Below are 26,330 nucleotides of genomic sequence, written 5' to 3' on the forward strand. Positions count from 1 at the left end.
TTTGCTAACTTTCATGTAATGGGCTGTTACACCCTTCACCTGCATTTAGTTTCTTTTAAATGAAACAAAAATAACCCTAAAAGTGGACTGTGCAGAAGAAATAACAAGAGCTGTTTCCCTCTGGTCACTGGTGCCCCAAATCCCTGCCAGATGGTCAAGCAGAGAAGCTCATGTTTCAGCAAATTACAGAACCTCATTAGGACTCTATTTCATGTTCTTAGATGCTCTAGGCCTTTATATGAGGTGACGTTGATTTCTTAAACTTGTATGACAACATAATGAATGCACATAAGTGAAGTGTCCAATGAAATGTGAAAAAATCGGTGAATTCTTTGCATATTTTATTTGTCTTTTTTTGATTTCCAACTCACACACATCTGGCATATTTTACATCTTTGCAATAAAACATGGTTACAATAGCTTAAGGAATTTATATATCCAAAATATTTCACCATGATCTCAAGATGAAATGAACTTGTCTTCCAGATGTTCATTATCCTCCCAATTCTAAGCTACAAACTCAAGATATTGCTTACAGCCTGATGATGAATAAATTAATCAATACGCCGATTCCCCAGAATTTCAGAATCTCATAAATACAAACAACAATGAAGAAGGAATTCAGTGCTAAAACTTACTAGTACAAGGTGGATAACAAATAAGTAATCACATCAATAAATAATGATATGTTTCTGGTGCAAAGTGCCAATACAAAGAACCCATTATCTTGTTTTTATCTTTTTAAATAAATGACTGCAAGTGAGTGTAAATTCTGAGAAAATTACATTCCTGTAACATGCCTCATAGCCCTACCGACACAATATGTACATATCTATGACGATACAGTCACCAAATATACAAAGAAGAAACATGAATAAAGTGTATATACCCTGGGTGTATAACTTGATCAGTACAATGTATGGAAAATCATTTGATAGCCATCATTGTATATCATAAAAGATGAAGTGCCTTAGGCTAAGAATGTGGCTTTAGGTGAAAATTTCACAAGAACCTAAAAGAATAATGCCAGTTATTGTTATAATAAAGTCTGACTTATTATTAAAGAAACTAAGCTATTCAAGAACCAAAGAGAGAGAGAGGGCGGGGGGGAAAAAAAAACAGCAAAAAAGTTAGCATCAGATTCTCCTCCCCTAATGTACACACGCTAAGCCAGCAGGATGATTCTGGAAGAGTTGTCCAGGAGTTGGGAAGTCATTACTATGGAACTAAATGGTCGGGACTCCTATTTATACAATAAAACCAGGACCTCATCCCTAAGCCCCCTTTCTGCTGTGTCTTCAAATTATGAAGGTTACGGCTGAATTTTCTTTGTATCAAGTACCAAAATGGCAAATAATGGCTTAGTATTCAAATGCTTTATGAGCAAATTTCACTTAGAAGGGATGAATTTAGATTTAAAAGTGCAAAACTATGTATTTTGGTGAAAATGTCAAAAATTACTGATTGAGCCCAAATTCAGTCCTTTCATACAAGCTGTGTCCTTGCACAGATCGTACTATTTCCTAGTGTCAATGCACCTGTCCCATCAAGACTTCAGGATTAAAGAACATGCAAGTTGTAACTCCACAATAAAATTAAGAAATGTTTTGTTCTTTATACAAGGTTTTACTTTTACAAAAGTATCCCTTTAAATAAGATGCATCTGATGTACAAAGTATCAAACGTGTTTTTTTTTTTTTTTTCTCAGCTTGAAAAGAGGCTGGAAATGGGATGCAGGTTAGGTTCAAAGCTTAAACTTTGTAACAACTGGACACAAGGTTCCTCAGAATTGTCAAAAGTCTCTTGTGACACGTCCTACTACCTTTTCTCAATAAACGACAAGATATGAAATAATTACCAAAACATCTCCTAATTCATATAATTTACATGATATAAGCTTGCTTGGTAGCAGCTGGTGTTCAGTAGTGAAAAAACACACAAAGTAAAATGGCTGCTGACTACAATGTACAGCTATTGCTGGGTGTGATGGAATGTACAAACGGAGGTCGATGTAGACGAGTTTTTTTCCACCAGAGATATTGCCTTTCCATGCAGCACTTGTGCTCTCAGCTTTAACTTGGCTTTTGGCTCTCCATTTGTCTTCAGTATCTGTTCTGATGCTCATAATGCCACCGATTAAAATCTATATTAAAAGCTACAATGCTACCAGAAGCCATGCCAGTGATCAGAGTCCTGGAAAAGCAGAGGCAGTAGTTAAGAGAGACACAAAATCACTGATGTGGTGCTACTTTACACTAAACAATAGCACGATCTCAAAGTTCACCAGGTTTTACTCTTGTGTGCCCTCAGGTAGGATTAAAATTTATTCTTGGTTCTCCTAGGAGAAGCTGAATCAATTCTGAAAACACCTGGACTGCCAGACCACATGTTGATTAACTTTAGATCAGACAACTCATCAGATAAACACTTTCTGAGTAGGCATCCTCACTGTATGTTTATCTCTCAATTTGTAACTTATGTGCATATGCTACTGCTCCAACATATCAAGGACATCATAAAACAACAATAATAATTGAAATTGAGGATGAGATTGAAAAAGAAACAGAAACAGTATCTTTCCTTGCTCCTCCTGGGAGACCACTAAGACGACTACAGCCTTGCCTATGCTCTCTCATCTACTCTCTCCCCCATACCGAGTGAAGGATAAAGATCTTACCAAACCTTTCCTGCCCTCTGCACCCCTTGAGAAGAGCTAATCACTTCCTTCTTCTGTTCCTCTGCTCCTGCTTCCCTCACAAACATTTATTATGATTATTTGAGCTCTTTGGGGTCAGTGATCTTGTTTTGTATCCTCAGGACTGTGCACAGTGTTTAATCTACGATGGTGGCAGCAAGTGTTTGCAACATGAATACATGAATGAATAAGAATATCCGGGAGAACATTTAAACTACTTAAGAACACAAATCATTTCAAATACTTTAGAAACACCCATGTATATAAAATAATTACATGGTAAACCATTCCCATTTATGAATACGGACTACAGCATTTTGGAACACTTTTGGAACACTCTAATAATAATCTGCTTAAATTTTCTTTAAAACAGGTTGGGCTGCAGATCAAATACCCCTTCCCCAAACTAACTTAAATTCCATTGCTTTTCTTGATGACTTCAGTACCGTTTTACTATAGTGTGAAGACGCTTTGTTAAATTTACCATATAAGCCTTAACACTCATACTGTTTTAAAACCAATACTCTTATAAAGAATATACACATAGTTGAAATAAGTCGGTTAATAAGCTTTTCTTATTTCTGTTAAATATATAGCAAAAAATGAGAAATTACCATATTAAGATTATAGTTTTAATTTATTTTTTAAATTTAGAAATTTAGACTTTATATTCCAATTATTCTTTTCACTTTATAATAAACCCAAAGGCAAACTTTAGGAAATAACAAAATCTTGTTGCAAATTGAGGAACAGGAGAAAATCATATTACTTTGTTAACATTCCTGTCAATTCTTTCCAAGAAAAGATTATAGTGTCTTGGGGAAATACATAAAATACCACAAAATAACACAAATGGCAGATATGTGAATAAGAAAATGGGGGGGGGGCGGTGCTGGAGATTGTTTCAAGTAACGAGTGCCTCGTATTTTTAAAACAGAGGCCAGCTGTAGTCTGTACGTTGCATTTGGCTGCATTTAGCTAGATGTATGCCTCAAGCCGAGACTCTGCTAAAAAATATGTGTTTCTTTCACATAATGTAAGCCAGGCAGGCCTGTCTGAGACCAGGTACGGATGTGAGAACAGAGAAGCTGGTGGGGATAATTCTACATTTTGGGCAGTGTCTAGACGCGCCTGTTTTTCTTCAGACCCATTTCTTTCTTTTTCCCCCCTTATTCTCTTCCTCTGTTTCCTTCTTACCAGAATCCTTTCTTACAGTACTTACTCCTCTCCTCAATTTACCCTTCTCTGCACTAGTCTTTCTTCCATCTGCATGCTGGAATCTTCTTCACAGCAGGTTTCACCCTTGGTAAAATGTTAAGAACTTTCAATGACAGTTCTTGAGCGATTACATTTCTCCCCAACATGGCTCACCTCTGGTCATGGGATAAGTCCATTGCTCTAATGCCAGCATCACATCCGGGGTAAATGTACAGCTGCTTGAAGTCACAGGCCTGCCAAACCTCCACCACGCCATTGTCCCCTCCGGTCACCAGGTTCTGGCCATCGCTACTCAGGAGAATGGCCTTTGGACAAGGGAGAAAAGCAACCATTTCTCTCAGTGTTTCCCAAAAGATCAGTGGGCACTACTGGAAGGCACTTAATACAAGTCCCTTGTCATTATTTTCTACTTTTAGCCACTTGTCCAAGTTTTCTAAAGTCCAATCCATAGACTTTCCAATGTGGAATTCATCAAAGTTCTTACATAAACAAAGCATCTTATTAAAACCAATTTAGGTTACAAAATAACAGAAGTCCCAAAGAGAATATTATCAGTCTAATCCAGAAAGAACTTGAGAATTAAGTAACATGATGTTTTGTTAAGTTCTGAATACTAGCTATATCAAGACTTTTAGAACAAATGGCAGAAGCATATTTAAAAGCTGTTTTTAATAATGATAAACCAGCAATTGTAATTCATTTGTGAGTGATGGGCAATTTGGTATGTAATTTTGGTCTAGGGTTCAGAAGATAAGATTCTTTGACAATAAACTCATTTTTAACGTCAGGGGAGTGCAACGCAGGAACAATTGTTTGTAAGAGGAGATTAGGAGAAAATCTCCTTAAGGGTCTAACCTCTAATCAAACTACAGCCATCACCTCCAAAGTCTAATTCACTGAGTTAGCTACTTGGGATTAAATGAGCTTTGGGTTTGTTCAAAGCATCAATCAACATGAATTCATATGCTTTTACAAACCAACACACATTTACCTGGATACCAGAGAAATTCTATTACGAGTCATTTAATGTAAAATAGTCAATCTTTAACCTCTTGGTTAGGTCCCCAGTTAGCACGGAACATGCAGATTTACCCGTGTTGAATCGTTGATCTCCATTTGAGCCAAAAGTTTCCCATTGATGCTGAAATTGCTGAATCGCCCTCGTTCATAGTAGATGATACAGTGGCCTTCACTGGAGACAGAGATCAAGCGTGGGAACAAGCAGTTTTCTGGTCCTTCGAGGGCTCTTAGCAAATCTCCAGTGATTGTGTGGACGAGGCAAGGGCCCTCTGCGGAGCGGGGAACAGAAAGGCCAGAGTCATTGGTGACGACCAGTCACGTATTAGCTCCCACACACCTGCAAACCGTACCTGAATAATACACTCAGATTTGTTGAAAGAAGGTAGAAAAGAAAAGAACTATGGTGGCAAGAGCAAAGCACTGATGTTAGATTTCAACAGAACAAGTACAGAGAACTGTTACATAACACACACGTGTCTTCCAAACTTTTTATCTAGGTCAGTAGTTGCTCTTTTCCTTCATGAGATAATATTCATTAAAAAAGGATACAGTTCATACATTACATGAGAATAAAAGACTGTATGTCAAAGTTTTCTCTTAATATGTGCTTAGAACTTTTTCTTTAGAAAGTTCAGGAGAATTATCAAAACAATCACTAATTTTCTTTAGTATCATCAAAATTTTAATTGTACCACATAAATACAATACTATCAAATAATAAGTTTTACCATTCTATAGTCTATACATAAAATGTAAAAGGCAAAATTAAGAAAAGGAATCCAGTAATTCAGACTGTAGGAACACTTTTTTCTTTTTTAAATAAATGAAGAGTGAGGCGAGAATGTAAAAGTAGTATGGGGAGTGACTTATTTTTTCTCAGGTAGAAATTTTAAGATAAAACATTCAGTAGTCAAGTTCAGACAAATAATTGGTTAATGTAGTTTGGTATTACCTGTCCCCCAGAACCCCCAGAAAAACTGCATAAAACCATGCACGAATTACATTCTTATGTTTCAAACAATTGACTTCAGTAGATACAAATTTTACAAGTGACATTATAAGGCTATACCTAAATGTTTTCCTGATTACTAAAGTAATAGACGTGCATTCCAGAAAATACAAAGAGTTAGAGAAAAAAAATAGCAATCACTTCTAGTACCAACCATCAGCTACAGAAAATTAATGTTTCTCCCTATGCATATTGTGTCTCTTGCTTTCCTTCCCTTTCCTTTTTTTCTTTTTTTTTTGCTTTACAGAACAGAATGATATTACATGTTATTTCTAAGACAGACATTAAAAGACATTTAGTGAAAATATCCTATGTGTCCCTCCCGGGGTTATTTATTCTTAAATACGAAAACGCAGTGTCCCTGCCTTCAGACATTATACCCATTATCTCTAAAGCGGCCAGAATAAGCTCCTATAAGCCAAACCTGATCACCTCATCGCCTTGCTGACGCCAATGGCTCCCCACTACACTCAAAACAAAATACTTGTGCCACGGGGGCCCCTCACCTCTTCAGCCTTTGTCTCCTTACGTCCGCGGTGTCCTCACCACACTTGGCCCCTTTGGTTTTCTTTCAGTTTCTCCTAAGCATTAGGCTCCTTACTGCCCCGGAGCCTCCCGTGGAGAATTGGTATCTCAGCCAGAATTAGAATCCAAGTTTCCTGACTTTTCCCGAAACAGTACTTTTTCCACAAAAAGTCAAAAGAACTAAGTCATCGTATTTCCTTTCCCATCTACCACTACACAGTCCCCAGCCTTGAGAAGAAAATGACTTGTGGAGGGGGTTGGATCCAAGGCTGTGTCTGATGAGCAGCCTGAGCCCCCCATGGACCCCACCATCACGGATATCTTCCCCTTGTCTTTCATTTCTTTTATTTCTTTTTTTTTTACTATATTTTTATTTTTGGCTGCGTTGGGTCTTCGTTGCTGCACGTGGGCTTTCTCTAGTTGCGGCAAGCAGGGGCTACTCTTTGTTGCCATGTGAGGGCTTCTCATTGCGGTGGCTTCTCTTGTTGTGGAGCATGGGCTCTAGGCGTGCGTGCTTCATTAGTTGTGGCACATGGGCTCAGTAGTTGTGATTTGTGGGCGCTAGAGTGCAGGCTCAGTAGTTGTGACACACGGGCTTAGCTGCTCCGTGGCATGTGGGATCTTCCTGGACTAGGGATCGAACCCATGTCCCCTGCATTGGCAGGTGGATTCTTAACCACGGAACCACCAGGGAAGTCCCCTCCCTTTGTCTTTTTTTTTTCTTTTTGTTTTTGCGGTACGCGGGCCTCTCACTGTTGTGGCCTCTCCCGTTGCGGAGCACAGGCTCCGGACGCACAGGCTCAGCGGCCATGGCTCACGGGCCCAGCCGCTCCGCGGCATGTGGGATCCTCCCGGACCGGGGCACGAACCCGTGTCCCCTGCTTCGGCAGGTGGATTCTTAACCGTGGTGCCACCAGGGAAGTCCCCTCCCCTTGTCTTTTAAATGTTATCTGTAATGACTGCATATATGGGTGTGCTGCAGTTTAATTTATCAGTGTTCTGGCTAGAATGCTGGTGAACACAAAGTACTACATAATATTTTATATCTATTTTATATTAGTACTAGTAAGTATTAATAATAAAACTAAGCAGCTACAAAAAACCTAGGGATTACATTTGTCTATGGAGAGCCTCCTAAAGGAAATAAATCATAAATCATGGTTAACTTGTGAAAATCGTATAGTGTTTAAAGACCGAAAATGAAAGAAATGTCTTCTGACCTTTAGCACCACTGATAACAAGTCCAAGTTCGGCACAGACAGAAACACAGACAACTTCATGGTCATGGCCCGTGAGGACAGCTCTTGGTGCAGGATAGTCACCTGTAAAGGAACAGCAGCGGTGAGTCACTACAGACCAATGGCGGGAATGAAGAGCTATGCCATTAAATTGAACATTAAAAATAGCAATCATTGTTTAGTAAGGGCAATTATTAGCTGTGTGACCATGAGCCAGTTACTTAACCTCTCTGACCCCCTTTCTCATATCTTAGAGAATATTGTGCCTTTTTAAAGAGCTCCGTGTTTTTCTCTTCTGTTCATTCTGCTTCACCTGGTCGTTGAGTCTGTGATCTTGCCCTTATGGTGCCTGAGACCCCGCATGCTGGCCTGTTTTCCTCTGTGCGCTCATGTTCTGGATGGGGTTGAACCACCGCTTCCTCATCATGTCTCTCACAAAAACATCCTATGCTTTGGTCTCGGCGATGCTGCTCTTTCTGAGAGCTGCCCCCCGGGTTGCAATCCCCCAGCCCCCACTGTAGAGGGGGCAGTGGGGGAAGTGAATGTCAAAGGGATGGCACTTGTGTCCACCTCCTGGGCAGCCCCTCCCTTGACTCTGATGTGATGCCACGGCCCTGAGTAGCTGGACTGGTGCTCCGATTCCCTGCCCCACAGTGGCAGGAGGGAAGGCATCAATAGATCGTGGAAAATTCTGGGAAGACGGTGCATAACTAAAACGCCCTACCCAGCAAGGCACCCAACACTCTTCCCCTCTGCCAATATCTCCTCCTTCAGACCCACCGGTCTTCTGTCTCTCCAGGAACTGCTCACAGTTTTCTGTGAGTTTCCTCAGATCCATCATGTGAGCCCCCACTTTGCTTCTGAGGCATTTCTTACTTAGATGGAGTATGGGAGGGAGAGCTGAAAGCCCACGTTAGTTGTGATTTTATTCTAAATTTATGTATCTTGCTATAATGTGTTTGAGTATTGGCAGAGTATCCTCTTAGATTTGACAGCAGTCCTAGATTTGTCCGAAACATATTTATATGATTTATAAACTTATGCTTCACAGATGCCTTGAGTTCCCTGACAAAATGAAGATTAATTATTGATAAGATTTTATGTGTAATATCATCTTTAATTTTTCTAAGTGATTATTTTATCTTGGAGAGACTGATGAATTAAAAATCCTGCAATTATATGTTTAATACAATTTATATAGAGTTTTCTAAACCTTTCCCTTATATGCTACAGAAAAAGTAAAAAGCAATCTAGTTCTACTGCAGGGAATTTAAAAAATGTATGAAAATATTAAAAATTTTCCTTATGTATGTAATATATTTTATATTAGAAAATAACGTTTTTCAAAGGTTTACCTCTGATTTAGAAAGCTTAAAATGTTCTATTTTTCATTACAATTTCCCCAGATCATTTGAATAAACTGTGAAACTTAACTATTAGGGGATTTTGTAGGGCCCCTGAAAGCACTGTTTCCCTCTTTCAACTATAGAAAAGTAAATAAAATGTTATTCAGGGGTTTTGAGCTGGAGAACCTGCAGCAGGGGGAAAGCGTATTTCCTATATTTCATTTCATTGTCAGGGACAGATGTCACACACCCCAACAATCATTCAAAATCCTAGGAATATTCTGTCACTGTCACATCACAATTGATGGATGTAGCTACGGGTTAAAGGGCCCTGCGCAGAGGGAGGTGCAGGTGAGACCTCTCCTCTAAGGACCATAGCACCACTGCCCTCCTTCCCTAGTCATTTCCTCAGGAGAAGAGCTTTCTGGGTGATGGAATTACTATGAATGATGAACAAACACGTCCAATTTTGAGATTCCTTATAGGCAAGCATTTGGAAACTCCAAATATAAAAGTCTTATAGTAAACAGATTCCACCTCATTTTTATCACAAGATATTTCAATATTCTCAAAATGGATGATGAAAAAAAGTGCAAAGGTGTTAGATGCTGCTATCCACAGAGAACTGACAAGGAGAGCATTGTCAGTGTGATAGTCTGTGGCTTTCAGAGAAAAGATCAAAGTAAAGATTGCTTATGGTTCTTATTATTTTCAACCTCATTTATGGGACTACTAATATGCAGGGGAAGCTTTGGTCCTTCTGAATTGGAGCTAAACAAAAACAGCAGAGTTTTTCTGTGAACCTCAGTGCAGTTCTGGGGGAGTCGGAAAATGAACCTCTTGATGATGTATGACATTCAGGTTTTATCTGTGACCTTTGCTGAGTCACTGAAGAATCACTGTAGAAGGTATTTTCATTCACATTTATACTATATAAAAATGATGGATTTTTGACTTGAAATCCCAGAACAAAAGATTTCAAAGGGTGCAGCAGTTTCATCACTACTCTGATTTCAAGATATATTTTGAAAAAATTATGTTAGACATTTGCTGGGGTAGCTCAGAAAAACTTAGTTTGTGAGGAATTCCTGTTGAGGTACTGTGTCTTCAGCCACCTGAGGGCTGCTGCAGAGGTTTCTGGCCCAAGCGCCAGAAACACCTGGGCCTGCATTTTCCACAGGTCACAAGGTAATCCACATAAAAACATTCCGTGGGTTGGAAAACGTCCCATGATGTGGTTTCATTTTATTACACAATCACAGAGTACTTGATGAAAAATAGAAGATCGATACAAACCTATTTATTCACTGACTCTAAGTTGTTCTTTTTCTTCTTCAGAGAGGACGCTGACCACATTTTCCCCTGAGCCCTGCTGTTTCAGGGCAGATCTCTTCCCTTGAGGTCCTGAACCTGGATCTAGGCCACAGTACCTTACTGTCCTACCATCTCCTTCCCCAATCAATAGTATAATGCACCTGCCTTTCCCAAGGAGGTACAGGTTTCTGCATGATGCCCAGAGAGCCCGCTGGTATAGATCCGAGGCTCCCTGATCACGAGAACATATTAGTCACTCTTGTTTTTTATATTGCTTCTGACCCAGGACAAAGACCCCTGCAGCCTTGGTTCCGTAAAGGGGAAGGAAAAGCAGAAACTGAGTGGCAAGCAGCACCCTTCTTAGTCAGGAACCCTATAGTGTCTCCTAACGTTGGGCTGAGGGAGTGGGAGGGCTGAGAGGTCTCCTGCAGAATGGGCCCCGTGTTAGGGATGCTACATTATAGACATTATCTTTTGGCCCTCAGAAAGCTCTACGAGGTAAGAATTATTACACATGTAACTATGCTTCCTCTCAAAGTTAATGAGAAGAGGTTTAACATTTACTAAACCCTAGTTAAGATTCCTTGCTCTGAGAAGTGAGACAAACTCATCATATATATATATATATATATATACACACACATATATATATAATATTATATACATAAAATATCTTCAGGCTATTCTTTGTTCACGCTTTCTTCATCCCCTATAACACCACTGGTCAGTGGTGGCTGTGGAGCTGGGCACCAGGATGGTTGTTTTAAAAGAAGGCTGGATGCAGACAAAGCGAGGGATGTGATTTGGCAGATGTTTAGTGACAGGTTGGGGCTGGCGGGAGGGTCAGTGTCCAGAGTTGAAGAGAACACAATGGGAGCCCAGGGAAGGGATGTGTGCACAGCTGGAGTCTCCTTTTCAATGGGCTTCTTGTTTCATAGTTTGTATAATTCTCAAACGTGAGCTGAAGACTTGTTTTTCAAAAGTGAAATAGAAAAAGCATGAAAACAATGTCATACATATTACTCAATGCATATTTGTAGATTTGATTTGAAAAGATGAACAGTAAATTCTCTTGCAAAGTTTCCTGTGGTTATGATATGATTTTAAAAATGTCAACAAACTCTCTATCAGGCATGTTATATCTGGTATAAACATTAAAACCACACACTTTACAAGCCGACTGGATTTGGAGCCGAGGTCCCAATGTATTATAAGTGTCTGCTGAAGAGACAATGTTGACTTGCCCCTCTTGTGACTATCTCGTTGGAAGCTACAGCACGTAATGAGAAATGTCAAGTCCCAAGATCAATGAAATTTGGGGCTCTGGGGATTCAACAAGAATAGCATTGATCCTTTTAAAGAACACCAGTCAGAGACGGGCTGTAATATATTGCGAAGAAGGGCTCAGGAGGATAAAGAGCCAAGTCCAAGATACCTACCTGACAACAAATTCAATCAGCTTTTAGCACAGATTGCCTGCTCTGCTCTCCTTCTTTTCATGCGATAGCCTGCTTCCAATTAAAGTGCGCAAATTAATTTTTATCACTTCCAAATTAGTTTCAGAATTTGTGTAAAAGTCTGTTTCAGATGAAAGCATCTGTCCCTCACATCTCTGCAATTCTGTTATCTAGTCAGGGACCTAGTTTACATCTACAAGAAAACTGTCTACGTTCACAGTCACAAGTTTGAAAGAGTAACAATGAATATTAGCATTAAATATATTAATAAAACTACTATAATTCAGTTGGAACCTCTGCCAGGTAGCCTCTGCTTGTTTCTTTTATGGTCTAAAAGTCTATAATAATCTGCTTACACATTTTCATTGTCTTTGCGGCAAATCCATTACAACTATAAAGATAATTAGAAAAAGATTTATTTATGATATGTCCAAGTTAGTCACAGCAATATATGTGACACACAATGAAACCATTAACTCTTTCAAACCTACCTAAAAAAATTCACAAACGTTACTTATTTTTTCTCTGTGGCACTAACAGAGCCAGCCATTAAAAAATAAGGATGACAATGCAAAAGAAACATACATATATTAAAGCACCTGAGTTTACCCTGAGGAAGTTTTAGTGATGTGCACATAGGGTGAGTAAATGAATCCTATTACGTTATGGTGTTGTGCTGGATAAATATGATTCAGCCTCTGACACACAAAGCAAATTCAATGTCCACACCAAGACCAAGTCCTGGATTCTAACAGCTACTGGGATATTACGTTTCACGCTAGGACTTCCCCCTTCAAGTCGAGGTTAATATATACAGCCCTCGAAACCTAAGGGCGTTGTGTCACACATTTTAATGTGAATTTAGACATAACTAGCTTTTCGGTCTTGTGTAGCAATGCATTATGAGACAGAAAGAACATATAGCCCGATTCTCTGACCTGTGAATTGGTAGCTAGAATAAAATAAAACAGGAAAAAAAAACCCAAAACCCTTTCCCTTCATTTTGTGAGTTTTCTGACCGCAAGGACTACATCTGTGTCAACACCCATGGCCGATCCCTGATGTGGCAGTCAATTCAGCGTGTGCTCTGACTGCCTTTGCAAAAGCTGAACTGACCAAAATATATGGTCTCTCTAGGCATGCCTACATGAGCTGCTAGGTTGGCTGGTTTCACAGACTGAGTCACCAATCAGTCAAGTTAATCAAATACTAAATATGACTAATTGTTATTTTTTACTGTGTTTTACTATTATGATTTTTGCTATCCGTATGGCAAAAAGCTGAAACCAGTTTTTACATAATCATCAATTTGTGCCCAAGATGTAATGTTAAGCATTTTGTAGATACAAATACTTATGACACTAAATATTATCTGATAGCAATTCAAGACTCATGCAATACTCAGTATATTCAGTCCTTCCAAGCAGGACAGGCAGTTTTGTGGTCATAATATAGGCTTTTTTTTTTTTTTTTTTTTTTTTGCGGTACGCGGGCCTCTCACTGCTGTGGCCTCTCCCGTTGCGGAGCACAGGCTCTGGACGTGCAGGCCCAGCGGCCATGGCTCACGGTCCTAGCCGCTCCACGGCATGTGGGATCTTCCCGGAACGGGGCACGAACCCGTGTCCCCTGCATCGGCAGACAGACTCTCAACCACTGCGCCACCAGGGAAGCCCATAATATAGGCTTTCGTAAACCCCAGAAAGTCAGAATTTGACTACCCAGCACTCCCACCTGCTAAGGTAGTACCAGCACACAGCAGGCATTTAATACATGCTTGCTGCTTGACTAATACTTGAGCTACTCATCCTGTTTAATCTAAAAGAGCATATTTCTCCCTTTATGTTAAGGATAATGGATCAAATGGAACCACATTACATATGCCCACATTAAATGCCTAGGAAAGTCTTGGCAGGGTGGGTTTTATGGAAGTCCTTAAGGTTCATAATGATGACAACAGTTTTTAATCAAAAAATAAATCCCCCTAAATGGAGGCAATACTGCATGGATAATATTATGCAATAATGTCTTAGGGATAATCTTGTCTTTATTTAAAACTTAAAATTCTACATTTTAACAAATCCAGTATTCACAGTTTTGTTCTTAAGGATTAACATAAACATTTCTATTTACATAGCTCCTGTTGAAAGGAACTTTAAACACTCTAAATATTATTACATTTACCTTTCCTTGCTAAGTGATGGAACAAAGATACAATCAACTGTTAACCATCATTTGGTTGAAAAGATCATTAGAAAATAAAGTAGTTAACAGATAATTACTATAATTTAACATTTTTCTTTAAAATTCCTTTTTTTTTTTTTTTTTTTGCGGTACGTGGGCCTCTCACTGCTGTGGCCTCTCCCGTTGCGGAGCACAGGCTCCGGACGCGCAGGCTCAGCGGCCATGGCTCACGGGCTCAGCCGCTCTGCGGCATGTGGGATCTTCCCGGACTGGGGCATGAACCCGTGTCCCCTGCATCGGCAGGCGGACTCTCAACCACTGCGCCACCAGGGAAGCCCTAAAATTCCTTTTTTTTAAACATCTTTATTGGAATATAATTGCTTTACAGTGGTGAGTTAGTTTCTGCTGTACAACAAAGTGAGTCAGCTATATGCATACCTCATAGCAGGACATTGTATTATCTTCTCTGCTACCAAATGGTAGTTTTTAAGAAATGAATTCTCTTTTTGGAAATATCATTTTCATCATTTTTGAGCTTCACTTTGAAGATGTTAATTAATTGGATTTAAAACCCTATTCTGCTTCTTTAAATTTTTTTCTGTCTAATAACTTCTAATTTGTGTCAATAATGGATGGAAGATACCACACAGCCCTGCTGCTCAGTTCAACTTTTCTTCTTATGAACACTACACTCATCTAAAAGGAAAAAAGGAAACTGGGAAGTACGTAAAAATACAATTAGATAAAATACATGTGATAATGTACCATGCTTAAAAATAATAAAATATAATAATAATAAAGTAGATCAAACATTTTTTACACACACACACACATATCCTGCTAAAAATGAAGTTTCCTTTTTTAAGGATACGGTTTTAAAAAAGAGAGTAAATAAGGAGGTTAACTTACTAGTATTTAGAGTATGATATTCGGTTTAATGTACAATTGGTAGCTAATTAGTTGAGCTGGTTGGAAATCAAGCAACACTGAACTGAATATGTGTTTTCCTCAAACCAGTATCACAACTTAGTTCACAACTTAGAGCAGAGGCACTTTCTCTTATTCAGTATCTACACTAAGAGACACTACTTCATAATACACTTTTAGTTTCTTCATTTACTGTTCTTCACCTCTAGCTATGGGAAACAAGAATAAGTCACCTGGTCATCTAGTTCATTCTCCTACCACCTTTATATATATATATATATATGTATATACATATACATATATGTGTGTGTGTGTGTGTATGTATGTATACACACACACACACACACACACACACACACATATATATATATATATATATATATATATATATATGAAGCTTTCCATGCCCAGCTCTCTCACAGGCTGGAAGGGGGCCAGCCATGTAGTTACAACACAGCATCCTGTACACGTCTTTTCTTCTCTACTTTTATAGTATTTCAGTGGCAGGTGCACAGCATTCCTGGAAAATTCCTATCTCTGTTTCATCACAAATATTCCCAAACTCATGTTTCAGTTTATTTTAAAGTACTGTTAAAGCTGTGCCCAATGTACAAATCATAATTAGAATAATCCTGGTTTAGGTACTTGCCATTATCAACACCTTACAGAAACCATTCTCTATTTTACAGGAAACATGTGTATGTAAAATATTGAAAGCTTGGTAATTAAAGACAGTAATTATTTCTAGGAAATGCCTTATCCAGTTCTTCAGTCATTCAACGATATTTATTGAAAACCTATTATTTGTGCAACTATGCCAGGAACCAGAGACTTAAGATGCAGAGAGAGGGACTTATGGTCCACTTCAGTGTTTCCTCAGAATAGCAGCTCCAAGGAATAGTAACTGCTCTTCCACGAACACAATGTTCCATGGAAAACATGTTTGAGAAACTGTGGGTTATCAACAGCTTTATTTGTGTAAGGCTTTCAGAGCTCACATAGAAAGTAAGAGTATATGTGGTGTTTTCTAAAATTGTTTTACTCTGGAGTCCCCCCATTTTTCTCCTACAGGATATTTTCGGGAGCACTTTTGAATAAAAAACACTCAGGAATCATACCAAGCAAAGAAAGCATCTTATTCAGCTTTGCCTCACCAGGGTCTAATCTGAAGGGGGTATTTCAGTCATTGTCAAATAAATAAACAGATATTTACTACACCCCATGGTAGAAAGCAGTAAGTGTCCTCTTGAGGCACAAATAAAACATATGGAAATTCAGAGAAGGAGAGACTACACTTAGCTGAGAGAAATCATACGAAGTTGAATGGACCTGATGACACGGAAGGAAATTTTGGAAGGATGGGGACATTTGGAGACTGGGGAAGGGCTGCTGAGCACAGGGTCAATGTGAGGGGATCTGGGAGTTTCCTCAGGCTGAAGGTTATAGTGGTCGCGCTTTAGTACACGTTGAATATAGCCACATTCCAACGTAGAGGTTTGCTGCTTAAGCTCTCGTATTTTAAAACCCTTACAGAACCAGCAAAAACTATTAGGAAAATTAAAAAGAGCAAAACATGTTAAAATGAGTTCTTAGTCTGGTAGGACAATTCTAGACAAATACTTACTGCTGTTCGGGTTGTCTCCTATGATATGGTGTCGCCCACTCCAGTACCAGAGAAGCAGGGTAGCATCTCGAGACCCAGACACGATGTAGCAGTCCCCACCTATGTATGACTCAGACCTGGCCAAGCACGTCACCACATCCCAATGGCCAAATACAATCTGAGTTAGCTTCCCTGAAACACAGAAATGGTAGGTCAAATTCATTGGCTATTTTTCTTTAAATGGTAATAAGCTTAACTTTACTAGATTTGTGAAAAGTGAATCTATAGACCCGCAAACTTACAAGGTAATTTTGTAACGAAATCTAGCTACAGATTTGGTTTCTTGAATTGCTTCTGAAAAAGTGATACAAGAATGTCACTTGAGACTTCTTAAGAAAAGAACATAAAATAACACAATCTTGATTTTTTTTCAGGGTTGGGCCAGACTAAGGGGAGGTTTAAGGTCTTTTATTGGACCTGATTTGTGGGAAGGGGACTGTAGTGCCAGTTGTCCTATGAACTCAGGGCTCAGCTCACACTGAAGTTCAGAGTGGATACAATTATAAGTAGTCATTTACTTACAATGTGAGTATTTAATTTGAATCTCGGCACCCAAGATGAAAATGCCTACGTTATTAAGTATGATTTCATATGAAGCTTTAGGTGTCACAATTGGCATTTTGAAGAGGATAAGGTATTTCATAGCTCAGTTTACCTGTTTCTGTAGAATAAACTCTGAAGCTCTTATCCCAGAATCCACAGATAAGAATATAGCGATTGTCGGCTGTGACCACAAAACAATGGGCGTTGATTTGTATGCTCTGGTCAACAAGGTCTGTGATCTGCCGTTTGTTCACACCAGAGTTATTGGCTAAACATAAACAGAAAAAGAACTTTAAAGAAAGATTCCACAAGAGTTTCACCAACCACTTATAGAAGGAATACTTTTATGCTTCATTTACCTAGAAATGGGTTCTTAAGGCTATAAGATTATTAAGATTTTAACATTTCCCCATGAGAAATGTAAACTCTTTAGTAGCAGTGATTATTTATGACCTGTATTATATATTAAAAACTTGTTGGAAATTTAAGTTCTCCACCGATATGAGGAATTCAAGATGTGAATTTACAACATAATAAAAATATTTAAATGCACTAAATTCAATAGATGTTCACCCTGCACAAGTTCATTGGTGTCCAACAAGTTCGATAATAATGAGGAATAAATATTGTATGAAGTGTGTTACATAAGGAAAAAAAAAGTCTTAATATTTGCCTCCATCTGTCATTTTCTGATGGCATTTACAATTCACGTGAAAAGAAGAAAGTAGGGATTTGTGGGAGGGGTGTTATGTAGGCAGCCCCTCAGGGAACTTTAGGTCAGCAGCTTTAAAGACCTGGATTGTCAACAAACAGAAACCTTTCCAGAATGGTCTGGCAGGGGAGGAGAGGAATAAGAAAGATGGGAGAGGGACTGGGGAGGAAAGAGACAGGCAGAGAATCAGTGGGTAGCACTGGGATTGAATCTGAATAAAGTCAGAAACTCAGACACACCATCTGATTTCCCTGGTGCCTGTCTGTATGCCAGCCTGTCCCTTACTCCACGCCGTCCTTTCAGGCTAAATCCCTGGGCTGAATTCTTAAACAGAAAATGCAGATGTAGAAGATCAACATCACTTTCTAACACCAATTAAATCTAAGTGCTACTATTTGTGGATATCTACTAACACTAAAATAGTAATTACTAGAGAAGGTAAAAAATAAAAAATAATTTTAAAAAAAGCAAAGGAAAAGAAAAGCAAACATCCTGAGACATTTGAAAACTATGTAATTGGTCCTTGATTAATCAGAATACAGCTATTAATTTTTCCATAGTTACATTCCAGCTGTACGTGACACTGTCGATGTCTTTTCAGCAGAGAAACAGCTAGACCTCAACTCTAAAAATATTCCTTGTCCTAAGTGTATATTCTCCCAAAGAAATGTTAAGTGTTATTTTGTGTTGGAGTATAAAGAACTAACCCAAATGGCTGTCCCTCATCCTCTTTCTGGGTTCAAAGATGTAGGGTGGATTAATCTAAGAAAAAAATACCGTAACTTGTGTATGGCTTTATAATTTTTCGTATCATGTTCAATTTTTTTCTAATTTAGTTCTCATAAGATCCCATGAGGACAGGCAGAACAAACATGATTAGGAACCATCTTGCAGACATGAAACTGAGGCCCAGAGAGATTAAGGCACTTGCTCTGGATCACACAGCTAATAAATGTGTATGTGATTATTTTAAAATACTTGGAATATCTGCTGCAAATAATTATAGCTCCCAAGTTTGCAATTCATATGAAACCTTTAATTAAAAAAATGTTTAGCTCTAGTGAGTGGAGATTTCCAGAAAAGAAATTCTTCAGTATTAGTTTTCTTTAGTAATAGCTTTGAGTCCTTATATATTTCAAATAATATAAAGTTGTTAAGGAAGAGTTGAGGCTGAAAGAAAGAACAGTTTGGAATCATTTGCGTTGTTTAGAACCAACCTAAGTGACCTCTTAAAATACCAAGAAAATGCCACAAATAATTATTTTAATACCAACAAATTCTTAGATGGCATGTTATGATTTGCACAGCTCCTTGATGGTAATCTGATGTTATCTGCACATTAATTTGTGGCAGAAAAAACTATTATTCAACTATCATTTGTGATAAATAGCCACATAGGTATCTGTGGAGAGGCAGCATCCATGAAAATGTATTTTTGTTGCTAACATACCAATGAGTGGATCCATTTCAATGGGAAGATGATGGGCTTGATCCAAGGAGTAACCTGGAGCTCCTCTGAGGCCTAAAGATTAATTAAAAGAGAAAATGACCATAAAATTCTCAGAAAGGAATTTCCTAATAAGCAGTGTTTTATAATGATTATACAATATATATATTTGCTTAAAAATTATTTGGTAAATTACTGCAAGAATGATTCAGTCACACTACATGTTTTTGTAGACAGTCTTAAAAAAATCATCACAATGGGGACTGCTAGTCTCCACTTAAGATGGAGAAAGCTGGGAAGAGTGTTATCCTAACAAGAAGAAAAAGCTAGATAAAGTGGAAGATTACAAAATTTCTTGAACCCATCAGAGAGCTGAAATCTAAGAAAAGGTCTTGCCTACAAGTAGGAATGGGTATGGGCACAGGCCCACCTGGGTCAAGGCAGAGAGGAAGATGGGGATCCCATCTAAGTGGGCCTTCTTTCAACAGATGACAAGTCAACTGAAGGTACAAAATTGAGCCACACCTAAAATCTTAACCTAAAAGCTACTTTCAGAGGATTAATATTTGGAGCTTGACTGAATTCATTAGTCATAATTTTTTACATGGGGTTATATAACATATAAAACTTTTAAACAATTCTAAAGAAAGATCAATTCTTTATAGTTTCTTTCAATGCAAAACATTTCTAGAGGCTAAGACTCCTGTGAATAAAGTCCTATTTTTAAAAGATGTCTGCTGCATATTTCTGATTGAATGGAAGTCGTTCTACCTCATGTTGAAAATATCGCCAATAACCATAAAATAGGGGCATTTAGAAACTCTTAGGAGATTAAGCTAAAAGTCGTTTGGTTTTTCAGAGTGATGCAGAAGTCAGTAGAATAGAAAGATTCAGGTGAATTCGGCGTGTCTCATCATTCAGTCTTAGAGACATGGGAATCCTTGGGTTTCTAGGGAGATCTTAAGTGATGAACTGGGCCAGCTAAACCAATTAGTCACATACATTCCTGTCCTGGCTAGATAAGTATCAATATATCTAATTTTTATGACAGAATTATATCACTTCAAGATATACTGGCTGGAAACTTCAGGAATGAGTTTGGAGAAAACACACGTGAAATCACTGAACAATTTAGATTTTGTCTTTTCTCAAAGACTCTAAGCTCCACAGAGAGAGCCATGCTGTTCGTCTTGTTCACTGTTGTACTCCCAGTGCCCAGGACCACTGACACAAAGTGGTCATTCAGATATTTCCTAAATGAATTAATGAAGTGGAAGAAAGAGGATTTGAAACCATCATCTAGAAAATCTAGATTCAAAATCACTTTTGTTTAATATGGGATAAAAATGTTTTTTTTTTTTTCTCCTGGTGTGGCAGGGTGGGAGGACCTGAATTATCTGCAGGACTGCTTCAATTTGTCACGTACTTATTGGATACTTAACCATTAGCCAAGCATTCTGTGCAGCACTGAATGACAGCAGCAGTGAATAAGACAGACAAGAGTTAATCAGTTAGGTTCGGCAATTATGTACTCTGCCGCTTTCTGCAGCTCATCTGGCACCCTTGCTAGCCCGCAGCACGCCTACCCTACCCTACCTGAAGCGCAGCTTCTAAGAACCCGTTAGTAAGGGGCTCCCTTAGGTACACATACCCACTGTGTTGTGCCATCGGTTCACTGCAAACAGTCTGCTGCAGGTCACGGTCACCACCGCAGGGATGGTCAGGTGGGGGAGCGTGTTGGCTGCCACATGCGTTACTGGAGAATTTGATGGAAACTTCAGCACCATGATCACATCCTGCTGCATCTGATCTTTAAACATGAGTGGACTCTGTGGAAGGAAACACTGTTGAATAGAAAGGGAAGAGAGCAAAGAAAACAAAAGGAATGACACAGTTAGTGAAAGCTCGGGGGGAGAATGAAATTAACACAGGCTAGCAAGGGCACAAACCAAGAGCCGAGCAGTCGGCACTCTGATCTGAGAGGGTGGCACAGAGAAACGAGCAGGGACTCCTCGAAGTCGCCGGGAAGACACCCGCTTATTAAAGACCAGCCGCAATTTAGGTACCGCCAGACGATGTGAGGAGTTGGAGATACGTCCACATGACGGAGCGTAATTATTCAGTGCAGTTACAACATCAGTTTGGTGGAAAAATCAGTCAAGTCAGTTACTGACACTGTTTACATGAAATATGCAGTGAACTGATTCTTTCATTTTTTACCTGGTTGATCTGGGGTCATTGCTACAGTCTAAATAATTAAAATATCACAGCCTCCCTTGTCAGCGCTGTGTGTGCATTTCTGCTGCGGCTCTGATGACTATGGTCTCCTTCCCCTGCTGGATGGTGAGCTTCCTGAGGGATAACACTCTCTTTTCTTTTTTAATCTTTGTTTCTCAATCATCTAGCATATGACTTGATAGAAAGTAGACACTATAAGAACTACTATTTAGTACTATAAAATACTATAAACATGATTACATAAAAGACACAAAATAGGGATGCTGGGAATAACCATTATTTAGCTTTCATGCATGTTTTGTAATTGTTCACTATTATATATACACATATATATGAATCCTCTGCTACACAAACTTAAAAAGCTTATTTTCTTTATAAACAGTTCCATGCCAATTTAGTCTCTAACAATTTCCCCTAGGAAAGTAATGAGTTCTGACTGGGCATTTCTCCAGGATAAATATTTTTATTATCATTATTAAACAGAGAAAACTAACAGGGGAATACAACTCTTCTGCCAAAGCATTTCATAAAATAAAGTGTGAGAGAGATTCTCTTGGACAGTTTATTAAAAACGCTTCATCTCAGGTGTGGAGGCTCCGTGTCTACACTGTGTCTGGGTGTTTGGATGGGAGCAGCGCATGTGGTGAAAGCCTCTTCGCTTGGCCGCACGCGAGGACCCACTTCAAGCAGCAGAGTTCATTAGTGACTAATCAAGGGGGCTGAAATGAGTTATTGCAGAGGAAAAGAAATGTTTTCAAACACACACATTCATTTATGTGTTTCAGTAGGTGTTCGACTATCAATTCCTTGAAGGTGTAGAGGATGTATTACCTCTGTGTCGCCAGTGCTTAAGGTCATGCCTGGCACACAGAAGGGGCTCAATACTAACTTGTTAAGTAACTGATAGAACAAATGAAAGGTGTGAACAATACTTCCGTCAGGAAATAACAACTGATACATTTGTTTACACATATATTATGGACGATGTTCAGGAGCATTTTATTCCAATACTAGGGTGTCTGGTGCCTTGATAACTGTCTAGAAACACTGATGAACTGTAATTCATTTTGCAAACAGGTTTTTACCTTCAAACTTTTTTTTTTTTTCCAGTAAAACCTTAGTGGAAAGTCACAGTTAAAAAGTGAATTCTAAAGTAGTTTCTTGGAAAAAAATTTACCTTCTTCAAATTAGATAAAGAGGGAAATGTTCACCATTTGCTAAAAACTGAAAAAAGGACTGTTTTGTTATGAAAACTGATTTTTAAAACTCAGATTAAAATGAAAAGAATATTACCTTTTCCTTTGAAAAATGAGAATAAACCTTTTAATTTAAGTAGCTGCTGTGGCTGCTGACACTAGCTACCATTTACTGAGCACTTGTATGCCAGGGGCTGGTCTAAGTGCAATATTCAGTATCGAGTCATTACATTTTCAGGGTTGGTACTATTTTTACCCCCAGTTACAGATGCTGAAATGTAAACAGAGAGCTTAAATACCTCGTCCAATTCATTCATTAGTTCATGGCAAGAGACGGTGTTTGACACAAGTCTGGCTCTGAGGCCCTTATTCTTTTCTTTTTTTTTTTTTTACATCTTTATTGGAGTATAATTGCTTTACAGTGGTGTGTTAGTTTCTGCTTTATAACAAAGTGAATCAGTTATCCATATATATATGTTCCCATATCTCTTCCCTCTTGCGTCTCCCTCCCTCCCACCCTCCCTATCCCACCCCTCCAGGTGGTCACAAAGCACCGAGCTGATCTCCCCGTGCTATGCGGCTGCTTCCTTTATTCTTAACCCCTCTTCTCTAGAGCCTCCCTGAAGTGGCTGTAAATTATATTTCTTTCCTTTTCTCATGAACTACTTCCCCTACCCCACCTTGCCCAAAAAGATTAAATTAGGCAGCATCATATTGTGTTTATATTATATTTACATTCTAATTTGTAAACGTAATCTAATTTTGGTGCTGGTGTGTGTCTGTAAGCCTGTATATGTATGAAGGAGTTTATGTAGATGCATATATAGTCAGAGAGGATGGCTATTTTTGTGAATCCAAAATTGGGCTAGTTGAAGCCAAACTTAAAGGTAAGAACTCTACTCCTTTCTCTGTTTCTCCCTCGGGTAATCAGTATATACTGAGGCTGAAGAGTTAGCCAATAAAGTGAAGAGCCTTTTAAAATGCTGCTAAAAATCACTATTTTATTTGATCTATACTCAGGTCCAAAATGTTCCGCAAGCTGCTATGTCTTACCAGGTGCATGGCAGAGCTCCGAGGCGGATGTGGCTCAATAAGCAACTGAGATGGCGTTTGTCCAAAGTTCTGTATCTGTGCCTCCATGGCCTGCAGGGGAAGGAGAGTAATTGTCATAATCAATATGCATCAACGAGAGAGGTCAACACACTCTGACAACGCAAGTGTATCCCAAGTCAGCCATGAAAAAAGTCCAGAATATTCACCGGGTGCTCTTCTCGCAGGGTGCAAAATCATCCAAGTGTTAGTATTTTGTAGACAAGCTTTGCTTCTCCTTCCAAACATGCTTCCATTAACCAAGTCACTATTCTTATTTAGAAGCAGGGGTTAAATGTGGAAATGTTATCCTGTGAGTGCATGCATGCAGCTAGAGACCAAAGAACACTCTGAACACTAAATACAACACATATACCTTAATAAAGTCCTTTGTAAGAAGGAACGTATGGGGATCTCTAATGAAATAAGCTTCTGGAATCTTAATGGGAAAAAAAAGAATGAGACATAAAGTCCACTAAGGATACAAAATAAAGTCAAATAATCATGTGTTCTAATCAATTCAGAGGGCGATCAGTAGAAAGAACATTAAGACTTTCGTATAATAATCAAATATGGTAAGACTTTCACTACAAAAAATACATTTTAGTGTGCTATGCTATTCTAAGATGAATCCTGGAATATTATTTATAAGGTATGAATTCATTTCTCTCAAAAATTTCCTGAAAATTTAGAAAGAACTAACCCAAAGAGGAAATAATTCTTGGGGCATCCTGACCTATGCAATATGTCATTAAAACCTATGCAGATGGAAATATTAACGAGATTTTGTGATTTCCAATAGATAAAAATAATTCTAGATCTCAGACTGTCTGGAGTGTAAAATATGCCTTTTTTGTGTGTATGTTAAAGAGATACTCTTATAAGAGATTTAAGTATTTCTTCTATACATAAATTCTACAGGGAAAAATTTTCAATATATTAAGCTAGACTAACAGAAATATTTTTCTGAAATATTGTAAGTAGGTAACTTAAGTCAACAAGGAGAAGCACAATATTTACTATGATTATTACTCTGTTACCATGCTAATTTTCCCCCTAAAATTGTGTGCACTGTGGTTGCACATAAAAGTGAAATTCGAAAGTCATTGCTGAGTGCTTGGGAGTCAGGTAAGGTGGTAGGTGGCTCTCGACACAGCACTGCTACTAATCCCGTCACTATCTACAATTCTTATTTATAAAGTCTTTAAATTTAATAATCTGTCCTCCTAGACTGCATTTCAAGAAAATGTTTATCAATAAAAATGTGAATTTTCAAATTGATTAGCAATATTAAACATGAATGCATCATTATCTGCCATATTTTAACAATTGCATAAATGGAGCTTTGGTTCTTTTACTTGTAGAGGCAACAGGACGAGTTATTAAATCTCTTTACGTGCTGTCCAGTTTTAATGTATACATTTATTTGCATGTGTCCACTCATATGCGAAGTGTGACTATTTCACTAAATTGTACTCACATAGATACCATTATACTTTATCTCCCCAATGCAAGATTTAAGATTAGAAAGGGGGGAGAGACCATTTCTGGTTAAGTTCACATTCTGAACAATAAACTCTTGAGAATTATTTGAAAATCAAAAAAGGTACTCATTGTATTGTTAAAGTTGCCCTAGTTAGAAAATGTCCAATACCTAGCTTAATGTATCATGAACTAAATCTCTCTAGCAATAGATACCATTGCTTGTGTTTTTCCTCCTCCAGATAGAGGACCAGGTTGGGGGTAGGGAGACAGAAGTAAAATCAAACACATTTAAATCTCTAGATCAGTGCCTTGCATTTAGTAGGTAGCCTTTAAATGTTCACAGAAAGAATCAATCAACAAACATGTTTTGCTTGACTTATTTTTCTGGAAGGGAAATATCAGAATTACATTAAAAAATGTTCTGAAACAGATTTAATTTCCAGAAATCTTCTGTACGGTTCTCTTCAGGAGGTCCTGCCTCTGATCCTTTTGGACTGAGGCACAATACACACACACATACATACCTTAAATGGCTCTCAAATGGCGGCAGGGTAAATTTCAAGTTGTGCTCAATCTCACCCTTGCATTAAGACAATCGATTCCCAACATTCAACATTTATTTATTTTAAGACTAAACTGAATCTCTCTTCCTGTGATCTACCTAAAGGTTCTTATTCCAGTATTTATCTTTTAGCTATTGTGTAGACCTGCTTTCTAATAATTCTTTGCCCTCTGATTTTAAATTGCACAAGTCTTTCCGATCCTGGAAAAGCATGCTGTCTCCCCTAAGTCTATTAAAATGTTTGAAAGGGAAGTGAGCACCTACTGACTTTCCTGATTGGCTCCTCCTGTCATATGCTTTCTGTGCTCCCCCACTTTTAGGAAGTCATCAATGTCTTCCTTGTCATTAAGAAGGGAGGTACTACTGCTGACTATTGTTATTGGGCAAATGGATATTTGTTATATTATTATATGTTATATTATTCTCTCTACTTTTGTATATGTTTGAAGACTTTGATTTTTAAAA

The 26,330-nt window shown here is 38.4% G+C and overlaps 1 protein-coding gene across 7 annotated transcripts in view; it reads right to left on the bottom strand.

Moving 5' to 3' along the window:
- Positions 1–324: 324 nt before the first annotated feature.
- Positions 325–26,330, bottom strand: part of NBEA (neurobeachin) — a 630,249-nt gene continuing 604,243 nt past the window's right edge. For 3 of the 7 annotated variants that reach the window (XM_067713385.1, XM_067713382.1, XM_067713380.1), the window contains 10 exons: positions 24,195–24,257; positions 23,783–23,872; positions 20,947–21,139; positions 19,299–19,370; positions 17,249–17,404; positions 16,555–16,725; positions 7,688–7,789; positions 5,006–5,202; positions 4,067–4,218; positions 325–2,193 (listed from right to left, as the gene is read on the bottom strand). In XM_067713385.1, the coding sequence (XP_067569486.1) occupies positions 2,103–2,193; positions 4,067–4,218; positions 5,006–5,202; positions 7,688–7,789; positions 16,555–16,725; positions 17,249–17,404; positions 19,299–19,370; positions 20,947–21,139; positions 23,783–23,872; positions 24,195–24,257 (1,287 nt within the window). In that variant the 3' untranslated portion in view covers positions 325–2,102. The remainder of the gene's footprint in view (positions 2,194–4,066; positions 4,219–5,005; positions 5,203–7,687; positions 7,790–16,554; positions 16,726–17,248; positions 17,405–19,298; positions 19,371–20,946; positions 21,140–23,782; positions 23,873–24,194; positions 24,258–26,330) is intronic. The other 4 variants (XM_067713386.1, XM_067713383.1, XM_067713381.1 and 1 more) reach the window with 3 other exon arrangements.

The sequence above is a fragment of the Pseudorca crassidens genome, chromosome 18 (genome assembly GCF_039906515.1).
Source record: "Pseudorca crassidens isolate mPseCra1 chromosome 18, mPseCra1.hap1, whole genome shotgun sequence".
In the NCBI taxonomy this organism is placed as follows: Eukaryota; Metazoa; Chordata; class Mammalia; order Artiodactyla; family Delphinidae; genus Pseudorca; species Pseudorca crassidens.